Source organism: Parasteatoda tepidariorum, chromosome 9 (assembly GCF_982258835.1).
Source record: "Parasteatoda tepidariorum strain Cologne lab strain chromosome 9, Ptep-v5.0, whole genome shotgun sequence".
Taxonomy (NCBI): domain Eukaryota; kingdom Metazoa; phylum Arthropoda; class Arachnida; order Araneae; family Theridiidae; genus Parasteatoda; species Parasteatoda tepidariorum.
The window spans coordinates 72,590,984-72,610,381 of NC_141763.1; the positions used below are offsets into that span (position 1 = coordinate 72,590,984).

At 30.7% G+C, this 19,398-nt stretch overlaps 1 protein-coding gene across 5 annotated transcripts; it reads left to right on the plus strand.

Annotated features, from left to right (window-relative positions):
- Nucleotides 1-6,153: 6,153 nt before the first annotated feature.
- Phax (phosphorylated adaptor for RNA export) lies at nucleotides 6,154-18,942 on the plus strand. 5 transcript variants are annotated; one of them, XM_016049697.4, is made up of 5 exons: nucleotides 6,154-6,338; nucleotides 7,752-8,252; nucleotides 9,697-9,788; nucleotides 16,366-16,555; nucleotides 18,616-18,942. In XM_016049697.4, the coding sequence occupies exons 2-5, from the start codon at nucleotides 7,754-7,756 to the stop codon at nucleotides 18,822-18,824; spliced, it is 990 nt and encodes a 329-aa protein (XP_015905183.1). In that variant the 5' UTR covers nucleotides 6,154-6,338; nucleotides 7,752-7,753; the 3' UTR covers nucleotides 18,825-18,942. The 5 variants fall into 5 exon arrangements, with proteins under 5 accessions (XP_015905183.1, XP_015905179.1, XP_015905182.1 ...); XM_016049693.4 differs by having other exon boundaries at nucleotides 6,194-6,538; XM_016049696.4 differs by having other exon boundaries at nucleotides 6,257-6,425.
- Nucleotides 18,943-19,398: the final 456 nt, after the last annotated feature.

Below are 19,398 nucleotides of genomic sequence, written 5' to 3' on the forward strand. Positions count from 1 at the left end.
ATGCAAACTGAGGAAAAATATGATTTCCAGCTTTAATTTTTCAATTGGTAATTTTTATTTTCACTAAATGTTAAGTATCAATGTAATCATTTCTATAATAATAGATTAGTACACAATTGTGTGTCAACACATTATTTATTACCTTAAACTGTCTGGGATTTATTATTAAAGGGTTGCGCTTGCGTAAAATTTACTATCGTGGAAATTCAGATTTTTTGCCTTTTGGCTAATCTCATCCCTAACTTAGGGCCAATTGCTCTGCCTTTTCTTCGAAGCCTTCATAACGTTACGCTTCAGCAGGACAAAGCACGACTTCATGTTGCCCGCACTGTCCTGACCTTCCTTGACACAGAACATGTTCGCTTGTTGCCCTGGCCAGCACGTTCTCTTGATCTCGCACCGATAGAAAACGTCTGGTCAATGGTTGCCGAGCGACTGGCACGCCACCACTCATCAGTCACTATGGTCGATGAATGGAATACTGTACCCGTCCATGCTATCCAATCTCTCTTTGACTCCATGCCGAGGAGAATAACTGTATACTATATCGGGTTGAGTAAAAACGTTTTCAGTAAAAAGAAAAACAATCCTGTAAAATAATAAATACATACAAAATCAGCAAAGCTAATGAGGATAGTAATCTCCATTCAAAACAACAATAGTCTGCCACCGTTTTGGCAACTTTTCAATCCCTTCTGCGAAAAATTGGGGGGAGTGCGCGAGTCCAGAAATCGATCGACCTCCGAAGGTGTCATGTCTGGTTTGTATGGTGGATGTTGCATCAAATCCCAAGTGTAGTGAATCAAGAGTGTAGAGCGTCCAGCCGGTCATTGCACTAACATGTGGCCGGGCGTTATCTTGATTAAAGAGAACCACCTTCCTTTTGAACTCGTTTTTTCGTTTTTCTCAAATGGCATCGCTAACTTTGATTAGCATATTGCTGAATATTGTACTCTTGATAGCCTGCTTTTCAGGTACTCCTTGTAGGTAATTCCACGACAGTCCCACCAGATACAGAGAAGGACCTTCTTGTCAGTTAGCGTTCGTCTTGCAACCTAACCTGCTGATTCCCCGGGTGCTGACCACCTTCCCTTACGGCTAGTATTGTTGTAGTATACCAATTTTTCATCACAAGTCACAATTCTGCCCAGAATGTTCTCTTTTCCTTGATCTCTGAGCAGAACCAAACAATCCGCTTTTCTCTTGCTCTTGTCTTCAGCAGTCAATTCGTGAGGCACCCAGCTGTTAAACTTAAATTTTAGATTTATGCGTTTGAGAGCATTTGCTATTGTTTTTTTTTTTGGCAAACGTAAAGCTCTAACGCAATGGTTCGTGTTGAAACATTTCTGTCTTGATCAATAATTTGTTTTAACTGGTCACAATCAACCTCAATAGGGCGGACAGAACGTGATTCATCTTCAATGTTGAAATTCCCAGTATTAAACTTTCGAAACCAAACTTTTACTGTATCATTAGAAACAGTATTGAAACCTTAACTTTCTCACATTTTCTTGTGGCATTCAGTTGCACTTTTATTTTGGAACTCATAGTACATAATCGTTCTGATCTGTTTACGTGATAGCTCCATTTTAAACACTTTTTTGGGATGCCTGCAAGTGACGTTGTGTGGGTATATCGATACTGATTGGTTTTTGAAACGTCACATGCGCTGTGTAACTGTCCTTTCTATTTTATTTTGAGTAAGCCAAACCCGTCAAGAATCAAGAGACTCATTCTATATTCTTTCATAAAGATTTCAATTTTTTCACAGTATATTTTTTACTTGACACAAAGACAGGCAAGAACCTGTAGAACATAAACTAATTATGCATTGATGTTGCCAGGTATACAAAACAGAAATATATCACGGTTGCAATGAAATACAATTATATTTTAATGAATTTGAAGCGACACGGGTCCCGAAGTGGACTGATCGTTAAGACGCGGTTTTGTGAATTTTATCCGCTTTTTGCTATCCTGCAGTGGACTGATCCCAGCAGATCACCGAAGTCAAGCATCACAGGCTGCGGTCAGTGTGCTGGTGGGTAATCCATTTGGATCAGTCTGCGTAGGGACCGAGGGTGTGCGGTATTGGTCCTCGTTAAACTGTGCTACCGTAAAGTGCTCGACTTCACGTGCAGGTCGTTGGGCTACCGAAGCGGGGTGCCATCCCCTCTGCAGAGGATCAAAATTGTGATGGCATGTCTTCGGATCATTCTCAGGGATGTTTCCCAGACCGTCGCCAATAGCCCACTGTGCAGCTCTAGTGCGACGTAAATGAAATACAACTACAACAATTGAAGCGACACGGCGTTGTATTTAATTAACATCATGTTGATTAACGTAATTTATCTCAATTTAACACGCCATCTTATTCTTAAACGTTAAGTTGGCACTGAGGTTATAGCCAGGTGTCTGTGTCTCAGTAATCGTCTTCTAAAGTTACAAGTATTTAATTTTTATGTGAGTTGTGAAATTTAAGGTATTGCTCTTGTTTGTATTTAACTGATTCTGAGTTGTAACCTTTTTATGAAATCCAGAAAAAAGTGTCCAGACCACGTCCATTTATAACCCTTTTTTTATTTACCGGGTGAGAAGATCTCCTCTCTAGGCACTTTTACAGTAGTTTATATAACCACACTCACTCCGTTTGTAACGTTACATCAATTAAAGGTGCGCTTAATTATAAAAAATATGTATATTGTGGCTGTTATCCAAACAATTCGCGATCGCAACGAACTATAGGGGGCGTTGTTGTATGAGACGCATACCTGCGATTTCTATATGAACCGTCATTCAGTTACTCTGGAGACGTCGTTAATGTAGCGTGTAGCATTGCAATGTTCCTTCTTTAATGTGGCTTATTAAATTTAAAAAAGAAAAATGCTTGATATTCTTTCTTGTACAACCGAAAACAAAATGGTATCTCTTGTTACTAGAGAAGGAATATCCAAAACACATCGGAAAAATATTTGTACATTAACAGAAAAAAATATGTATATTCCTATAAGAGTTAAAACCTAATGCCCGAGAAATAGTATTACTAAATTTAATGATATAACATGAAAGGCCCATTTAAACTTTACATTCTATAGTTTTAAGAATCATATTACTTCAAAAATTAAAATGAACAAAAAGTATACATAAGCCTCATAATTTTATGAAATTTAATTTTGTAAACAACGTTTTTTGACAACAATTTTTATCAAAACATTTCAAGTTTCAATAAAAATCATTATTTAGAAACTAAGAAACGTAAAATAAAGAATGCTGACGAAACAAAAACAAAAAAAACAATTCTTTTTTGTCGCCATTTTTAGTGCTACAAATATTCGTCTTTGGAATTTGTCAAAAACAAAACAAGGAGGGAAATATTTTACCGAAAAAACGAAAATGTACCAATTCCCACAACATAAAACTTTATCTTGGTAAACGTACGTTTTGGAAATGTTATTTCATTTGGAATCTTATTCATCAGAGTTCATATGGCGATATGATGTTTTGAATCTATGCTAAACTCTATATCGGCTCATTTTCCACCGAAATCCGATTAACTATTTTGATTTTAAATAAAGTGTTTTATTTTATGAATTGTCGCAAAAATTTTAAGTGTAGATTGGCGGCACTTAAAAACCGCCAAATCTGTAGCGGCGGTGGCGTTAATATGTAAGTACCGAATTTTTATTCCATACTTTTCTGAATCATATTATTTCAAACATTGGAATATACAAGAAGTATACATAAACACACAATGTTATACCATTTAATTTTTCAAAAGTATTTTGAGAACAATTTTTATCAAAAAATTATAAACTAAAAAACGGAAAATAAAGAATTCTTAGGATAAAAAAAACGATTTTAAGAATTCTTAACATTGAAATAAAAACTTTCATATTGTTTCTTTTTTTATTATTCTTATAGTTCTTAATCAGACGTAAAAAACCATTCTGCAGAGAACCATCATCAAATGAAAAAAAAATATTTACAAACAAATTTTTTATTGTAAAAATCATTGCACTTACCTGATTTATGATTCCCGGAGAATTCCAAAATGATAAGTTCCTTGTTTGAAAACTTTATTCTCAAATAATAGATACATAGTTTATGCCTTCATTACTTTTAGATAACATACTACACAGCAAAATTTTATAATTGATATGAATTTGAATATGTAGCTAAAAACAGAATAGCTGAATTCTAGTTGAACTTATTCTTTCAAAATTAAAAAAAACTTACCAAGAAAACGATTTAAATTAATTAAGAATCAGCACAAATGGCACTATTTCAAGTAACTTGGATAATTTTTTATTGTTGTTTTCCGAATTATATGGATACAGAAATATATACTATTCTATAACGAAGAAGAATATGCTATAACTATTACAATTCTGTATGTTCTGAATTCATATTTATTCACTGGAATGACGAAAGCAATGTTAACTTCACTTTAATTCGTAATGAATTGAAGACAGAAGAAATGCATTTTACCTTAATACACACATCTGTAACAGTATCCGAAATCGGAAGTCATCAGTTGCAAGTTTGTTGATAAAAGAAATTAAAAATTATTGAAGAATTTTTCTGCAAATGTTTGGCGTGTTCTGTTCCTGAAAGATTTACTAATATTCTGGAGATTTTTTTCAAGTTCTTCGGCCTTTTCCTTAGGGAAATTTTGTTTCTTATTTGCTGCTAAAAAATAGCGTCTGATTCAGTCAATGACTTTGATGGAACTAAATGAAAACGTGATAAATTAATGTCCGATATTTACAGGCTCCCGCTAGACGGCGTACTCGAGCGTTGCGATCGCGAATATTCAGAGCTGTTGGCTGCATCTTTGTTAAGAAAATTGTATTTGTAATTTAATTTTGAAAACAGGAAAATAATAATATAGCTCAAAGGAATAAAAGTTAAATTGAATTTAGTTTTTTGGGGAGGGTTCCCTTTTTAAGATTTCTATGGAAGGGAAGAAAACTCACTAGATGATCCGCAATTTCCATTCAGCAATCTTCACTCCCGCAATCTCCATTCTCTTTAATGAATGTGATCAGTAGTACGCAGTCGTGTGTCTTTGGCTATTTATAAATGAATCATTGTCTCAGTCTCATTTGTATGGGACTGGATGACTAATTTATTATTACAAGCATGAAACCTGTCCCAGTGGAAAACAGGTATGAGAAGCAGCGTCGAGTACACAGTATTTCAATATTATTGCTCTTTTAATTGAATCACAAGTTTCATCGCTTGCAGTAATACAATCATCATCATGCCATTTTTTTGAAATTTCAATTCATTGGTTACAATTTTATGTTATCGACTAATTGCATTTTAAAGTTTTTTCTTTTATTCAATATTTAAAAAATGTTCATGAACAAAATTATTTTTCATGAACAATACAAAGACTCTTCCCTCTGCTCACTATCTCTTATCTCACCTGACTCTTTTCAGATCGCTTCGTGATATGATTTTCATTTTGCTTAGACTTGTTTAATATTCTCAGTTTTATACCTTAACTTGTTTAGTAAATTATTTTAAATACATAAGAAGTTAAGTTTCTGCCTGCTCATTAACACCGAGCCTCAGAAATCGCTTATGAAGTTCTTCTCATTTATTCTGCCCACCGTAGAGTTACTGTCGATTGAGCAGCAAAAAATAAAGATGTTAGATAGTATTAGTAATTGTTACACGGACACTAAATGAAAACTATTAAATTTAGGATAACATAGATGAAACTCCTCAAAGGAACAAACTTTAAGAGTTCTAAAACTAATTCGATAATTTATAAAATACAGAATTATTTATATTCTCAAATCATTCCCCTTGCATATGGCTTCAAAAATTAAAATTTAAATATGATTAATTTTCTTTGTACATCGAAAATATAAAATTATCTAACAATTTATTTCTCCATAACTAATTCAACATTTAAATAAAGATGTGCTCTCTTCCTTCATCTACCAGAAGAAAAATTTACTAGGAGGATTACTAGCACAAGTCACTCACCTGTAGATAGAATTTATTTGAGTAACAACATATACCATAGAGCATGTCACTAAAACTTACATTACCCATATCACGTGGTTTTCTGCTTTAAAAACCAGTTATTCATAATTTTCATTTACTAAAAATCCCAATTTTTACTACAACTTCGATTTTAACATGTAGTGGGAAGAGAAATAGAACATTGTTTCCCGTTATACGGTGTCACCTTTTCAAACTGAATCGTTCATAAAATGATACTAATTCCTGTTTTAGACGTTACTTAGCAGATACTGTTAGATTTTTCGGTTGAAAAAATTATTATTTACGAAAAACTGATTACTTTTGTTGTTGTCGCTCTGGTATGGCTTGTTTTGCTTGAACGGCCGGCATTTTAATAAGACTGTTTTGCTTTAATTACAATTATTATACTGTTCATTTATTAAATGGTGGGGTTAACTTAATATTTTCATTCTTTTTTTGGCTCATACTATTAAGAGTTTATGCTTAAAGTAGGAACGCTATTTCGTTATAATCCCACCAAGAAAGACTATATAATATAGTGAGGAATTAGAAATCATAAGTATTGATTTGAAAAATTACCATCATTTCTTATAATTGTTTTTTTTTTTAAATTTAATCTTAGTTTAATATTAAATGTTTATTTTCTTATTTTATTTGAATATTAACACTTAACTATTTTTTCTTTTACCATATATATATATATTATGATTATCTTTTTTTATTTGCGTTTTAAAGTAAACTGCTATTATTGTAAACGATATTTGTTAGCGCATGCATCTAATCTGTCTTGTTTTGTGTTGGATGGCTGTGAATAAGGCCATGTAGAGTTTATATAACTATAAATTCATTATTGTATTCTGTTCTTCTAACCTGTTGACTTAAGTATTTTCTTTTTAAATAGCAAGTTTGAGTGTATTAAAAAGTTTAACTCTTTTATCTTCTTAAAATTTTTTCTGTTATATAAAGCAGTGATAGAAAATTATAGTTGCAATATTTATATTCAGATTATATATTTCCCAGAAAAATGTTTATATATTGCTCAGAACAAATAGTTCTGAAATGCTTTTCATCCCTGTGCCTCAGAAAGTTCTTTGAGCCTAGTATTTCTCCAGAACAAAACTGAAATTTCTCTCAAATTTATAGCTTTTCTTTTTTTACAGTTTCATTAATTTTTTCTATATATGTTTAGATGGAATGTTTGTATATTGTTAAAATTTTTGATAATTATTAATTCTTCACCAAAAAAAAAAATTACGAAATTAAAAACATATGTGTTAAAATTAACGGAAACTGACATATGTGTTAAAATTAACGGAAATCAAAAAATTTTAAATAGCAATAAATTATAAAAACATTTAATGGCTCTGTGGCTGAAGCCCTGAGCTATCATCCTGAAATACTTGGTTCAATATCTGGCAGCGGTTTGATGCCCGCCCAGTTTCAGATCTATGGATACCAGCTTTGCTAGTAAGTAATGGGACGGTTTTTTGTGCAATATTGACCACATTATAACCATTAGTCACAAAATTATAGAGCCTTAACTTCCAATATTACTACTTTTTTAATTTCCAAATACTGCATTTTTACAAATACTACATTCTGCACAGTACTACAATTTCAAAATTTGATGTGCTAAATGTCAAAATTATTTTGTAGTAATAATAATGTCAATTTTATTTAGTAATACATTTTATCTGTTATTCAAGATTTTACCTGTAATAGTAATCATCATTGTTTTAAATCATTTTTAGAAATGGCTACAGCACTTTCTTACCGAAACAAAGGCTCTGATTCTTCAGGTAGTGATTCCGAAGACAGTGACAATGAATGCCTCAATTGGAAAAGAGTCACCAAAAATGATGGTGAAGATTTGGAGAAAATCCCTATTGCACCACCACCAGTTGAACCGCAACCTACACAAATAACTAATTCTTACAAACGTAAAAGAAATACGATATGGTGTGAAGTTCTAGAGGATCAGATGATGTCTGAGACTTTGAAATTTTGTGGAATCAAAAATAAACCCAAGGGTTTCGGAAGTCGAGGCGAGGAAAGTTATGACTTTACTGTGGGTAAAAATATTTACAATGATGATGGTTCTGATGAAAATATGTCAGATGACTCAAGGACATCCTTTCAAAATCGACGTAAACGTTTTAAAAGTGATAATTACGTTGAAGTAGATGCCGCTGAAAAGGAAGCTGCTAAAAAGATATTAAAAGTTTTGGGTGAACCAAAGAAATATTTAATATGTAAGTATGATATAATTTGAGTGTTTTATCTAAAGATGCTATTTTTTTATTTTTATTCTATACATATTTGATGCATAAGTATGGCATTATTTCTTGATTGTTTTATCATATAATATTAATATTTTTTTCTTCATATTTGTTTGATTTTTAAAATTTTTTTTAGTTTGTCCATGATGTTAAATCTTTTGCTATTTTTTCATTTTTAGATTTTATTTGTAAATATGTAATGTAATTTACTCGTTATATTTTCCGATATATTGTAGTAGTTTGTTAGCTGACAAAAACAAACAGCTTGTATACATAACAAGGTGCACACTAAATCTGTTGTAGCTGAAAATCCCCTCATTGACTGCGGAAGTTAGGAGAGAGGGGTGTAAGCTCAGGCGCTGTTCATGTCATTTGTTACCTAGACCTTGAAAATATTTGGTTAATATATAATTTAAAACTGTTTAATGTGTTAGGAATAGAGGAGAGGTTGAAAAATCGGAATATTTAAATACAATAAGGCTGTGCATTTGGCTTGGTTTCCATTAAATTTAATGCGTTGTATAAGATAATTTTGCTAGGTGGTCAAGCTGGTCATCAAAGTTATCTAATATATATATATATATATAAAGAAAGATTTATTAGCAGCTGTGAATATACTAAAAAAAAAGGATTACTAATTCTTTGGAAAGTATTTATTTCTAAATGAAATATTATATATTTTATTTTTGAAGAATGAAATTTATGAATTTGATGTATGTATAAATAAGATGAATTGTGGTTTTTAAACAAGAAGTGTTCTAAACGTTGAGAACAGTAATCAGGAAAACTTAATTCATTGTGTTTGAATTTGGTTATTTTGTTTTGAATTGTAAAACTCAGTGAGAAGTACTTATGGAATTTTTTAATGCCTATTCTTTTCATAATTTATTCTGTATATTATTATTCAAGAAAAATATTTTTGTATAAATGATTTTATACAAGCAACCAAAATATTAGAAAAATTATAAATTATTGAGTGGATATAGATATAATTATTTCTGGTTCAAAAAAAGTCCTCACTCTTGGAACCTTCTTGATTCTTTCAAGGAACCCCAGTGTTTGTTCTATGTGCAATTATTCTATGAGCTGGAGTAGTGTTAAGTTGATAATATATATCTTGGCAGATATGCATAGGAAAAGCACCCAGGAAAGTTGGTAACATTGTTTTGAGAAAGATTAGATATTTTCGGCCATTTAATCGACCCAACTTCATGCAGTATCAGACTTGCTTCTGAGTGAAAGATCCCAAGTTGCTGAGTAATTCCCTACCTCCTCATAGAATTTGAATGCTAAATTTTGAATGACCCTATATTAACTAATATTGTATTGGCTGCTGATGTCTACAATTATATAAAACACATTTGTTTAAGTTTGAGATTTATGGATAATTTGTTTACTTTGTCTTGTTAATTTTTAGTTCGTGTTGTGAAGTACATAGGCATTGAAAAGGCTATGAAGTTTTTGAAAATGACAGAGGATATAGAAGAAAGTGGTGGATTAATGATCAAAGTAAATTTAATTAAATAATTTTCATTTCTAATTTACTGTTTTATTTAATGTAAGAGTAAAATTGATAAATTTGTTTACATGTTAGAAATTTAATAAAAATTATAATGATGAGAGCACTATATGTAAGTCAACTTTTATTTTAGTGTTTTTTTATGATTCAGATATCGTTTAAAAATATATAATATTCATTTTATTGTTCTAAAACGAAAGGTAGTTCAAAAGTCTGTGCTGTGTTAGAGATTTTATCTAAATGAAGTAATAGAATTTATTTTATAGTTTTTATTTGTATATTTTAAATTGGGGCTATATTTTATATTAAAACTTGTGCCATACTGAAGGAATAATGTTCAAGTTAAATTAAGTTAATATTGGCCAACATAATTTAGGTGAGGAAATGTCCTATAGGTTGATTTGAAAAAAGTTTTGAATTAGAATCTGAATTTAGAAATTTTTTTTCATTGTTCAGTTTTATAGTTTATGCTGATTTTAAAACAAGGCTTATTGCAGTGTTTTCACTACAGCGCGAGAATCTCGCATTAAAAAATGATTAACGCGAGAAGTTTGCTCACTCTATTAATCAATTTTAAATTGCACGAATCTCCCAAATTTTGGAAAAAATTTCGTTTTCCGCCATTTTGAATGAAATCCGCCATTTGAAAAAAAATCCGCCATTTTGAAAAGTGACAAAAAGTGAAGTGTTGACAAAAAAATGAGTCCTTTATTATAAGTTGTTTAAAGTTAGCTCTATTTTTAGCTGTTAATGAATTACTAAACTCCCTCATCGACAATTTTCAGCAATTTGTAAAAGTTGAAGTCTGAAAAAACTATGCTGGAAGACCTAACAAGAAGTATGAGCATGGAAACAACTTTAACGAACTTCACTATTCATTAACAAAAATAATTGAAAAGCCTATGCTGGCAGATGTAGAGGATAGGAAAGTGTGTGCACAATGCTACAAATTTAATTAGTGATTTCGAATAGTTCAGCATCTGTTGAAATGTCATTTAGCACCCAAAACCGAATTAAAACAAAATATTGCAACTGATTGCCTGATGAGTATTTGAGCAACCTAATGAGAATAGCTGGTGAAAAAGTAGATAAAGAACATTTTTCATATGATGATGTACCAAAAATATTCAATGGTTAAGAAATTAGAAGGTGTTAAAAATGTATTATAATTAAAGAAATATTTTTTTCCGAGTCTATTCGTGTTTTTTTAATTTTTAGAAATCTCACTTAGCTTTTTGAAATCTCACCCTGTTTTTGAGAAAGGGTGAGAAATTCTCTCCCATTTTTTTTCTGTAATGAAAACACTGCTTATTGTATGTAAAGTAGGGAAATAATTGTCAGATTTCTGACTCCCATATCTGACTTTGTCTCTGCCCTGAATCAGGGGCAGATCCAGAAATTTTTCCTAGGGGGGAGAGGGGTCATAGACTCAGATTCCCCATTAAATAATTTTTAAAATATTTTATTTCTTTTGTAAACTATTAAAAAAATTATAAATTTTTTTTTCAATTTGGGGGGCGGGGGGGGTCATGACCCCTATGACCCACCTCCCTCTGGATCCGCCACTGGCCTGAATACCCTGTTCACCCTGTCCCCACTCTGGAAGGGGTATGGATGCTTAGATGCTAGGGAGAAAAGGACAATTATTTTCAACACCAGTTTAAGTGAGAAATATCAAGGTTAATAAGGAAGAAAAGGATCCATAGAAAGTATTTTCTGTTAGTCTCTATACTTAGATATAAAACAGTCTATTAAAAATACATATTTAAAGGTTTTAAGTAATCGAGAAATGTGATAAATCTTTAAAATTTTACATCGACTGTCTCATTTTCAATGAATTTCCAAAACATGTTAGAGACGTTAATTTTCATTTAAATTTTTATTGGCAATATATTTACAATATTGGCAATATATATTACTATTTTTATTAAATTTGGTTCAGTTCAGTTTTCTTTTTTATTATACAGGTATTTGATTCTTCCGCTAATTTGCGGCATTTCAAAAAGAATCTCAAGACTATCAATTTATTATTATTTATATATTATTATTATTAAAATTTTCGAAGTTCCGCTAATCTAAAATTTTGTTACTTATGCAAAATCTTGTTTACAAGGCATTTCTTCCGCAATTCCCTGCAACCTTTTTTTCCACTAAGTTCTCATTCACACACCCTGACTTTTTTTTTAACGCTTTGCTTGAGAAAAACGCAACTTCGGATAAGTTTAAAAGGCCGACCAGTCTGTGTAGGGGTCAGGGAACTGTCCTTGCATCAGAAAGGTTCTGGGTTCGAATCCCGGGCAAGGCATGGATGTTTCTTTCCCTCTATCTGTGTTCTATGTCCTTTCTCCTTTGTGTGTGAATGTGACCCGCCCTATAAACGGGTTGTGGTAGTGTGACGTGGGCGACGCTGTTCCACCGCCGTGGCTTCGCCACAGGTGCCCACTGGGTAACGAAAAGAGAATTAGCAGTTCTGGCACTTTCTGTGGCCAATGGACAATAGCTCCAAGTGCCCGCCATTAAAAAAAAAAAAAAAAAAAAGTTTAAAAGACATGAGACCGAATGAAAAAATTCCATAATAACTTCAGCTACAATTAATGAACTACTGAGACAAATACAAATATATAAAATTGATACTCTAAAAAGTAATTCTAAAATGACTAACATTTTGAAAATCATTCACTCGAAAAAATAGTGTTTTTTTAAAAAATATATATATATATATTTTAATGAATATCAACTTTGTTGCAAATTCCGATTGATCGCAAATTTTCCGATCGACTTTTTACCAGTTATTGTTGATATCTATGTGGTTATTTTAAACTTCAATATTTTCTTGCAGTAATATTAAAAAATGAGTAATTGAAATCACACATTTGAGTAAATACTTTTTCTAGTGCTTGATTTGCACTAAATCCATATAGCATTTTAATTCTTTTTTTGCTTGTTTGTTCGTTGCAATTGTTTTTTAGTTTCAGATAATTTTATAAAATCTTGATATTAGGAAATTCAAATTCTGTACCTGAGTATTCTTCACTCTTTGATGCAATAATTTTTTCATTTTTTTCAATCAGTTTTTCGACACATGTCCCTATTAGTTTTCCCATATTTTTTAAAATCTCGATATTTTTAATGTGATATTATTTATTATAACACATGAATTTCGCTCCATACATTTAATTAACCCTTTTTTGCTTTTTTCAGTTATTGCCGTGTTTCACTGTTTTTAAAATCCTTTTTTTTTTTCATACTCATAAAGTGCTGAAAAGTAGAAATATGTTGTAATTTTTATAAATTCATATTTTTTAATTCTTCACTGGGATGAGTAAATTTTTTTTTATTAGATAATAAAAGTTATCCTTTTTTTCTTTAAATTTTATAAATATTACTTTTGTGTATAAAAATGAGTTTTTTTTATGTCCTATGTGTGAAAAATAATCAGGTATTAAAAATAAACCACACTTAAAAAAATAGATAATTTCTTCTTCCAACAGTTGTATGTCTGATATTATTTAAATAAAGCCAAAAAGCTAAGTTTATTTTAGTTAAGAATACTTATAAAAATTTATCCAATAATCTGTAATCAAATCTCTCCATTTACTTAGATTATTTTTCTGTGCTTCATAGGAAAATTTTATTATCTTACTTTATGTATTTTATAAATTCTCATTATTCCTTGTTGTAAAGCATTTTTTGATTTTGAAATTACTGGCAAATAAATGCTCTAAGTTCTATATTTTTGAACATTCTGTGCATACTTCAAATCATTGCTAAATTAGCTGACTGCTCATTTCACGTGATGGGTCGAGTGTTGAAATCCGGCAATAGTGGGATAGGTTTAATTCTTTAATATACGAAAAAGATACAGAATTGTGATGATTTGAGCCGTGATACCTCTGGAGATAAAGCGTTCGTCTTTAAGGAAGAGACCCATGTTCTAATCCCAGCTGTGGCTGGTTGATATCCTCCAGTGAAGAATTCCCTTGCCTTCTGTCTAACTGTTGGAGGTTTTTACAGTTTTCCTCTCCATGTAACGCAAATGTTGATTAATTCCTTCAAAAGGCCTCCCCGACCATTCGTTAGAAAAGTTTTTTTTCTTCACATATTTTTTAAAACTTATATTTTAATGAGCAATCTCATTGCGAATTCCGTTTTGTCACACAAAAATTTTTTAATCAATCGATATATTTTCGCCTTTTTTATTTGCCTACCATTAGATCGAATTAAATTTATATGATTATACAGCATGGAAATTTCAAATCACACATTTTAGTGATCACGTTTCTACACGCTCTATACCCTTGTAAATCTGTGTTTAAATATTATTTCTTCTTCTTCTGCTGATAATGCAATTGGTTTTCTCACAAATTTTAAAATTCCGATATTATTACTAGCACACAGAATTTGAATCACGGACTTCAGTAATCACTTTTCGATGCGCTCGATTTTCGTGACTACCATCCTCCTCATACCAAGACATCCATGCTTTTCTCTAAATGTTATTGGCTTATTTTCTCAATGTTTTTTAAAATCTCGTTATTGTTTTTACATTATTATGACACCAAAATTCAGTTTGTGCATTAATTAGTCACATCATGATATGACGGTACCACTTTTTTTCAGTTGATTTTTTTACTAGTATTGCTTCTGATATCCACATTGTCATTTGAGTAATAACTTTCTGACATGGACGATTTGCACTAAATCCATGCCACGTTGTGATAGTTTATTATATTTTTTTGGCAGTTAATGCTGCTTATTTTCTCATAATTTTTTGAAATTCCAATTTTATTATGATATGAGAAATTCAAATCGTGCACATGAGTATTCAATATTTGTTGCAATAATTCCATAATTTTTTCAATCACTTGTTTGGCAGTTATCACTACTTATTTTGCAGATTTTTTTAAATCTTTGATATTTTTAATATATCTTTTATTATAGAGTGTTAATCTCGAAATGCAAATTTAATCATCCCCTTTTTGACGCATCCGATTTTGTTGTAAATACACTTGGTGTGATCATTAATCTTTTTTTAGTTATTGCCATAGATTTCAGTTTTTGAAATCTTTTTATTTTTGATGTGATGACAAAAGTGCAAAAAAGGAAGAATATATAATTTTTTTTCAATCTATGTATTTGTTTATGTATGCATAAAAATGACAGTCTTTAATCTATTCCTTCTTTCTGCAAAAAGATATACAGTAGAGAACCGATTATCCGGAACGATCGGGACCATCGCAATTCCGCATAACTGATTTTTCCGGTTTTCTGTATCGCTACAAAATGTCGTTTTTTTAATGTTTATAAAACGAAACTAAAAAATTATTTTGAAATAGTTTTAGAAATAATAAAAAATGATAAGTAATAATACACTTAAGTTTAAATAAGCAAAGAAATTACTAAATAAAAATTATATACAGGCTTATATATGTTATTAATGTTATTATTAACAATAATAACATATATAAGCTATTTGTGCTTATGTGAGATTCGTCTACAAACGGCTTTTGATCCGTCCTCTAAATCAGTTCTTCCGTCAACTCAATACTCCATACACTCTAAATAACAAAATAGGCTCAAAATCTTGCAGGAAAAAAAATTTTTTTAATGGAAGAAAATTAATTTCCGGTTCCGAATTTCATTCCGGTTATCTGGTTTTCCGGTTTTCTGATTTCCAGATAAAAGGTTCTGCACTGTATAAAAAAAAATTCATTGAAAAAAAATTTTTCAGATAATTTCTTCTGGCAATCAAATATATGATTAAGGGGCTCTTAACTTATAGAATTAACAATTTAGTAATAGAAAAAATGGTACTTTGTTAAGAGTAAAAAATATTTTTTAAGCAAAATATGTGTCATAAAAGGTCCTCTTTAATAATTTTTTTCTTTTGTGCAAGGTCTGTGAAAGGACCCAGCTTTCTCTTAAAATGATTCTTGCTTTTCAAAAGTAAATATTTTAGTTTGTTTACATTTCTATATAAATTAAAGTTAGACATTTAAATATAATGCTTTAAATATCTTTTTACAGAAACTCTTTAGTTGTCTGATATAATTATTAAGAATAATTCCTTATTTAATTATTCACTTTCTTTTTGTGTGTGGTGTCTACTTCTAGAAAATCTTGGTTTTTACAAAAAAAAGCTTTTTCTGCTCCAAATAGCTTTCTGTCTCTCGAAAATAGCCTTTTTGCTGAACCAAAATAGCTTTTGAGTATATAACACGCTATTTCATCATTGCTATAAAAAATTTATTAAAATAAAAAAAATTATAACTTTCCCCGTTCTTGCATAGAGTTCCTTAGTGCCTTTTATGATTATTATTTTTTCCTTTTATTATTTTTAATAATTTTATTCATAGCCAATGTTTTTAAACTTAAAAAATTTACTTAGTAATTGCAGCTCTGATTATCTAACATATCCTTCTTATAGATTTCAGATAATCAGGGTTCTGCTTTGTATTCATTTTGCTTTTAAAAATATATATTGTTAAATCTATTTCTGTATGAGTTTCTAAAATTTTTATTTATTAATAAGTAAAAGTAAAATATTTTAATTTATGGACTTATTAGAATCAAGGAAGACGAAGGACTCCTGGTGGTGTCTATTTGTTTCTTTTAAGGTCAGATGATAGTATAGGGAAAGACATAAAGGATAAGATATTTGAAGGTGAACTGAATAGCTATGAAAGAAAAAAGAAGTTTGATGACAAGCGAAAAAAGAAAAGTCAGAAACATAAAAGAAACAAAAAGAAGTCCAAAGGTATACTTAATTAAGCAATAGTAAATATTTTTATAAGGTTAATAAATTTTTTTTATGCTTACAGTACATTAAATCAAAATTTCTACTCTAGTGTAACAGAACATTTATTTATTTTTAAACATAACTTAAATGAGGAATGCTCAACCATAATATGTTTAGGTCATTTTGGTTGAGCTCAACCATAATTGGTCCCTAAAATTTAGATAACTATGTTGAGAAGAGGGCCAACATCAACATGAAACTGTAACAGTAAAAGTAAAGGCCGAATTTAGATTCTATTTGAAAGTAATATGAATGGCCAATTTTTATTACTCAGGTGCAGATAATTAAGTGAGAGAAATAAAATTATTTTATGTAAATATATATTTATCCAGAAATATTTTGATTTGTTGAAGTAGTTGATGATTAACCATTAGTCCAAGGTGTTAATTGATGTATTTTCAGTTGTCCATATATAATTCCAGTGTGATGTAGGCAAGAGCGGTGTGCATATTAAACTATAGGAACTGCTTTAGTGAAAAATTAAATTCATTTTTGTGTACATATAAGTTAATAAATTTAGAAAATGACTCAAAGGGTGTGACAGCAGGACTAACCACCACAGGACAACATCCGTCCACCAAGAGGTAAAAAATTCTAGTTCCATGTGTACGTTGGCATAGTTTTATCCATAGAATCCATGTAATTGCTGTTAATTGATTTTATCTATTGCCAAAACTCTTTTTCAGAGCCATATGCATTCAGATTTGTTGGTGGAAAGCAAAGCGCGAGAAATAATTGAGAATTTTAAGTAGCACACCGATTTTGGAGTGTGATTTAAACCTCTGCCAATTTTAAAAAATGTCTTTAATAAATAGCATTTTTAAATCATCTACCTGTTTTCCTGCATTCCAGAACTTTCGACCATGGCTGCCATCATATATGTATATTTGTACTTAATTAAAGATTACTAGAAGTAATTATATTGCGAATTATAGCAAAATTTGGTGTGGTCAGGATAGCCTGGTTGGTAGGGCATTGGGCCCATGTCCAAGAGGTCGTGGGTTCGATTCCTGCCGGCCGAAGACTCTCTGTGTGGTAAATAGTGACTGATGCAGGCTAAATCTGTTGAGTCTCAAAGTCCTCTATGTTCCCATAACAAATCAATACCTCTGGGGGTACTGAATTGGAGATCGTTCTCTGATTCAGGTCAAAATTACGATCTATGGATGAAGGACTGGACGTATGAATGGGTCCACCCTATAAACGGGTGTGGAAAAGTCGAATTCTTGGCCATAGATGGCGCCACTGGAAAACAAGAACAATCGCACCCCCTCTGCTTATATGGCATACGTCAACAACAACAAAATTTGGTATTTAAAAAATAAAATTGTTCCATTTACCCAAATAAACGTTTTCACTATTTTTTGAAAAAACAAATTTTTTTACTAATACAGTATTAGATAAATGTAACTGTAATGGGTTGCAGTCTGATACTCTTGGGTAAGATTAAGATAATTCAGTAACTTACTGTCACAGCGCATGGATGAAAGGAGGTTTTTCTATTACATTGTTTATCCATAAAGACTAATATTCAGTTCAGGGACTATGTTCGGATTATAGGCCACAGCTTGTGCATCATTGATTTAAACACAGATTAATATTTTCAAAGTGGTTACCAGGTGCAGGGAAATTTTAATGCTTAACATTGTATTGATTTTAGTACTCCTTTTTTTACTGCTGAAAAATTCTCAAGAATAAGAGCATTAAAATGCTATATGTATATATATTTTATTTCACTTGAATATTTTATTACAACAATATGTATGATTAAATTGCATTATAGATACATCTATGAAAAATGATATTTTTCAAGAAAATTTGTTCTTAATTAGGTCAGAGGTCAGATTTTTAACCATTAAAAATGAGTTTTGAGGTCAGATTTTTAACCATTAAAAATGGCGTTAAGCTGATTATTAAAATAGAAGTTATCCAAGGTAAAAAAAAAATCATGCTGATCACCTGTGTAAACATTTTATATAACATAGATTATAAATTGTAATTTTCTTTTTCTTTCTAAGGTAAAATGGAAGTTCAAACTTCATCACCTGATAATTCTAAAGAATCTGATGTTGGCCACATGGAAGAGGATAATATTGTTGGTGATTTTCCTGATGTCAATGTACCTGACACTGTTGTAAAGACAACTTCTAATGCCATTGCAAATGATTCATCTGGTGCTGTTGTAAACGAAATAACTTCAGATCTTGAAGAGGGTGAAGTTGAGTAACACAAGAATTCCTAGTGATTTCATATTAATTTGTACATTTTTTTCTTCATTATACCTCATATTAATTTTGTAAATAATGTCAACTGGAATGACTGATTAAACCCTTATTATAAATGTTGTTACACATGTGGAATTCAGTGCTTAATTTTGTTAATGTGTCCCGTTTTTGTTAAAATAAAAAGGAGTTGTGAAAATTTTGTTTTTACCATAAAATAATTTAAGTGGTTATTTTTATGATAAATATGTTAGGAAAGGTCTGTTTAGTTAAACAGTAAAAAGTTTTTGCGAAGCATCTGTTTTAACCACAAATTTTGCAAGGGTCTATTTTAATGAAAAGAGATTTTGTGAAATGTGTTTAAATGATTATCTGTGAAGGGCCAGAATTTCCCCCCTAAATGACCCTTGATTTAGATTATGAAGTAGTATTCAATAGGACATAAAAAATAAGATCAACAGCAAGAGAAAGAAAGAAGCTTTAAAAAACAGGATTATCTCTAGTGATTGAAAAATTTAACCTGGATGGTTTTAAAAACTGTACGAATTTGTGCGAGTAGCAAATTCGTTTTTCAAATAA

Coding starts and splice junctions, on each gene's coding strand:
- Phax (XM_016049691.4), top strand. Junction 8,253..9,696: donor ACCAAAGAAATATTTAATAT/GTAAGTATGATA, acceptor GTTAATTTTTAG/TTCGTGTTGTGAAGTACATA. Junction 9,789..16,365: donor GTGGTGGATTAATGATCAAA/GTAAATTTAATT, acceptor TGGACTTATTAG/AATCAAGGAAGACGAAGGAC.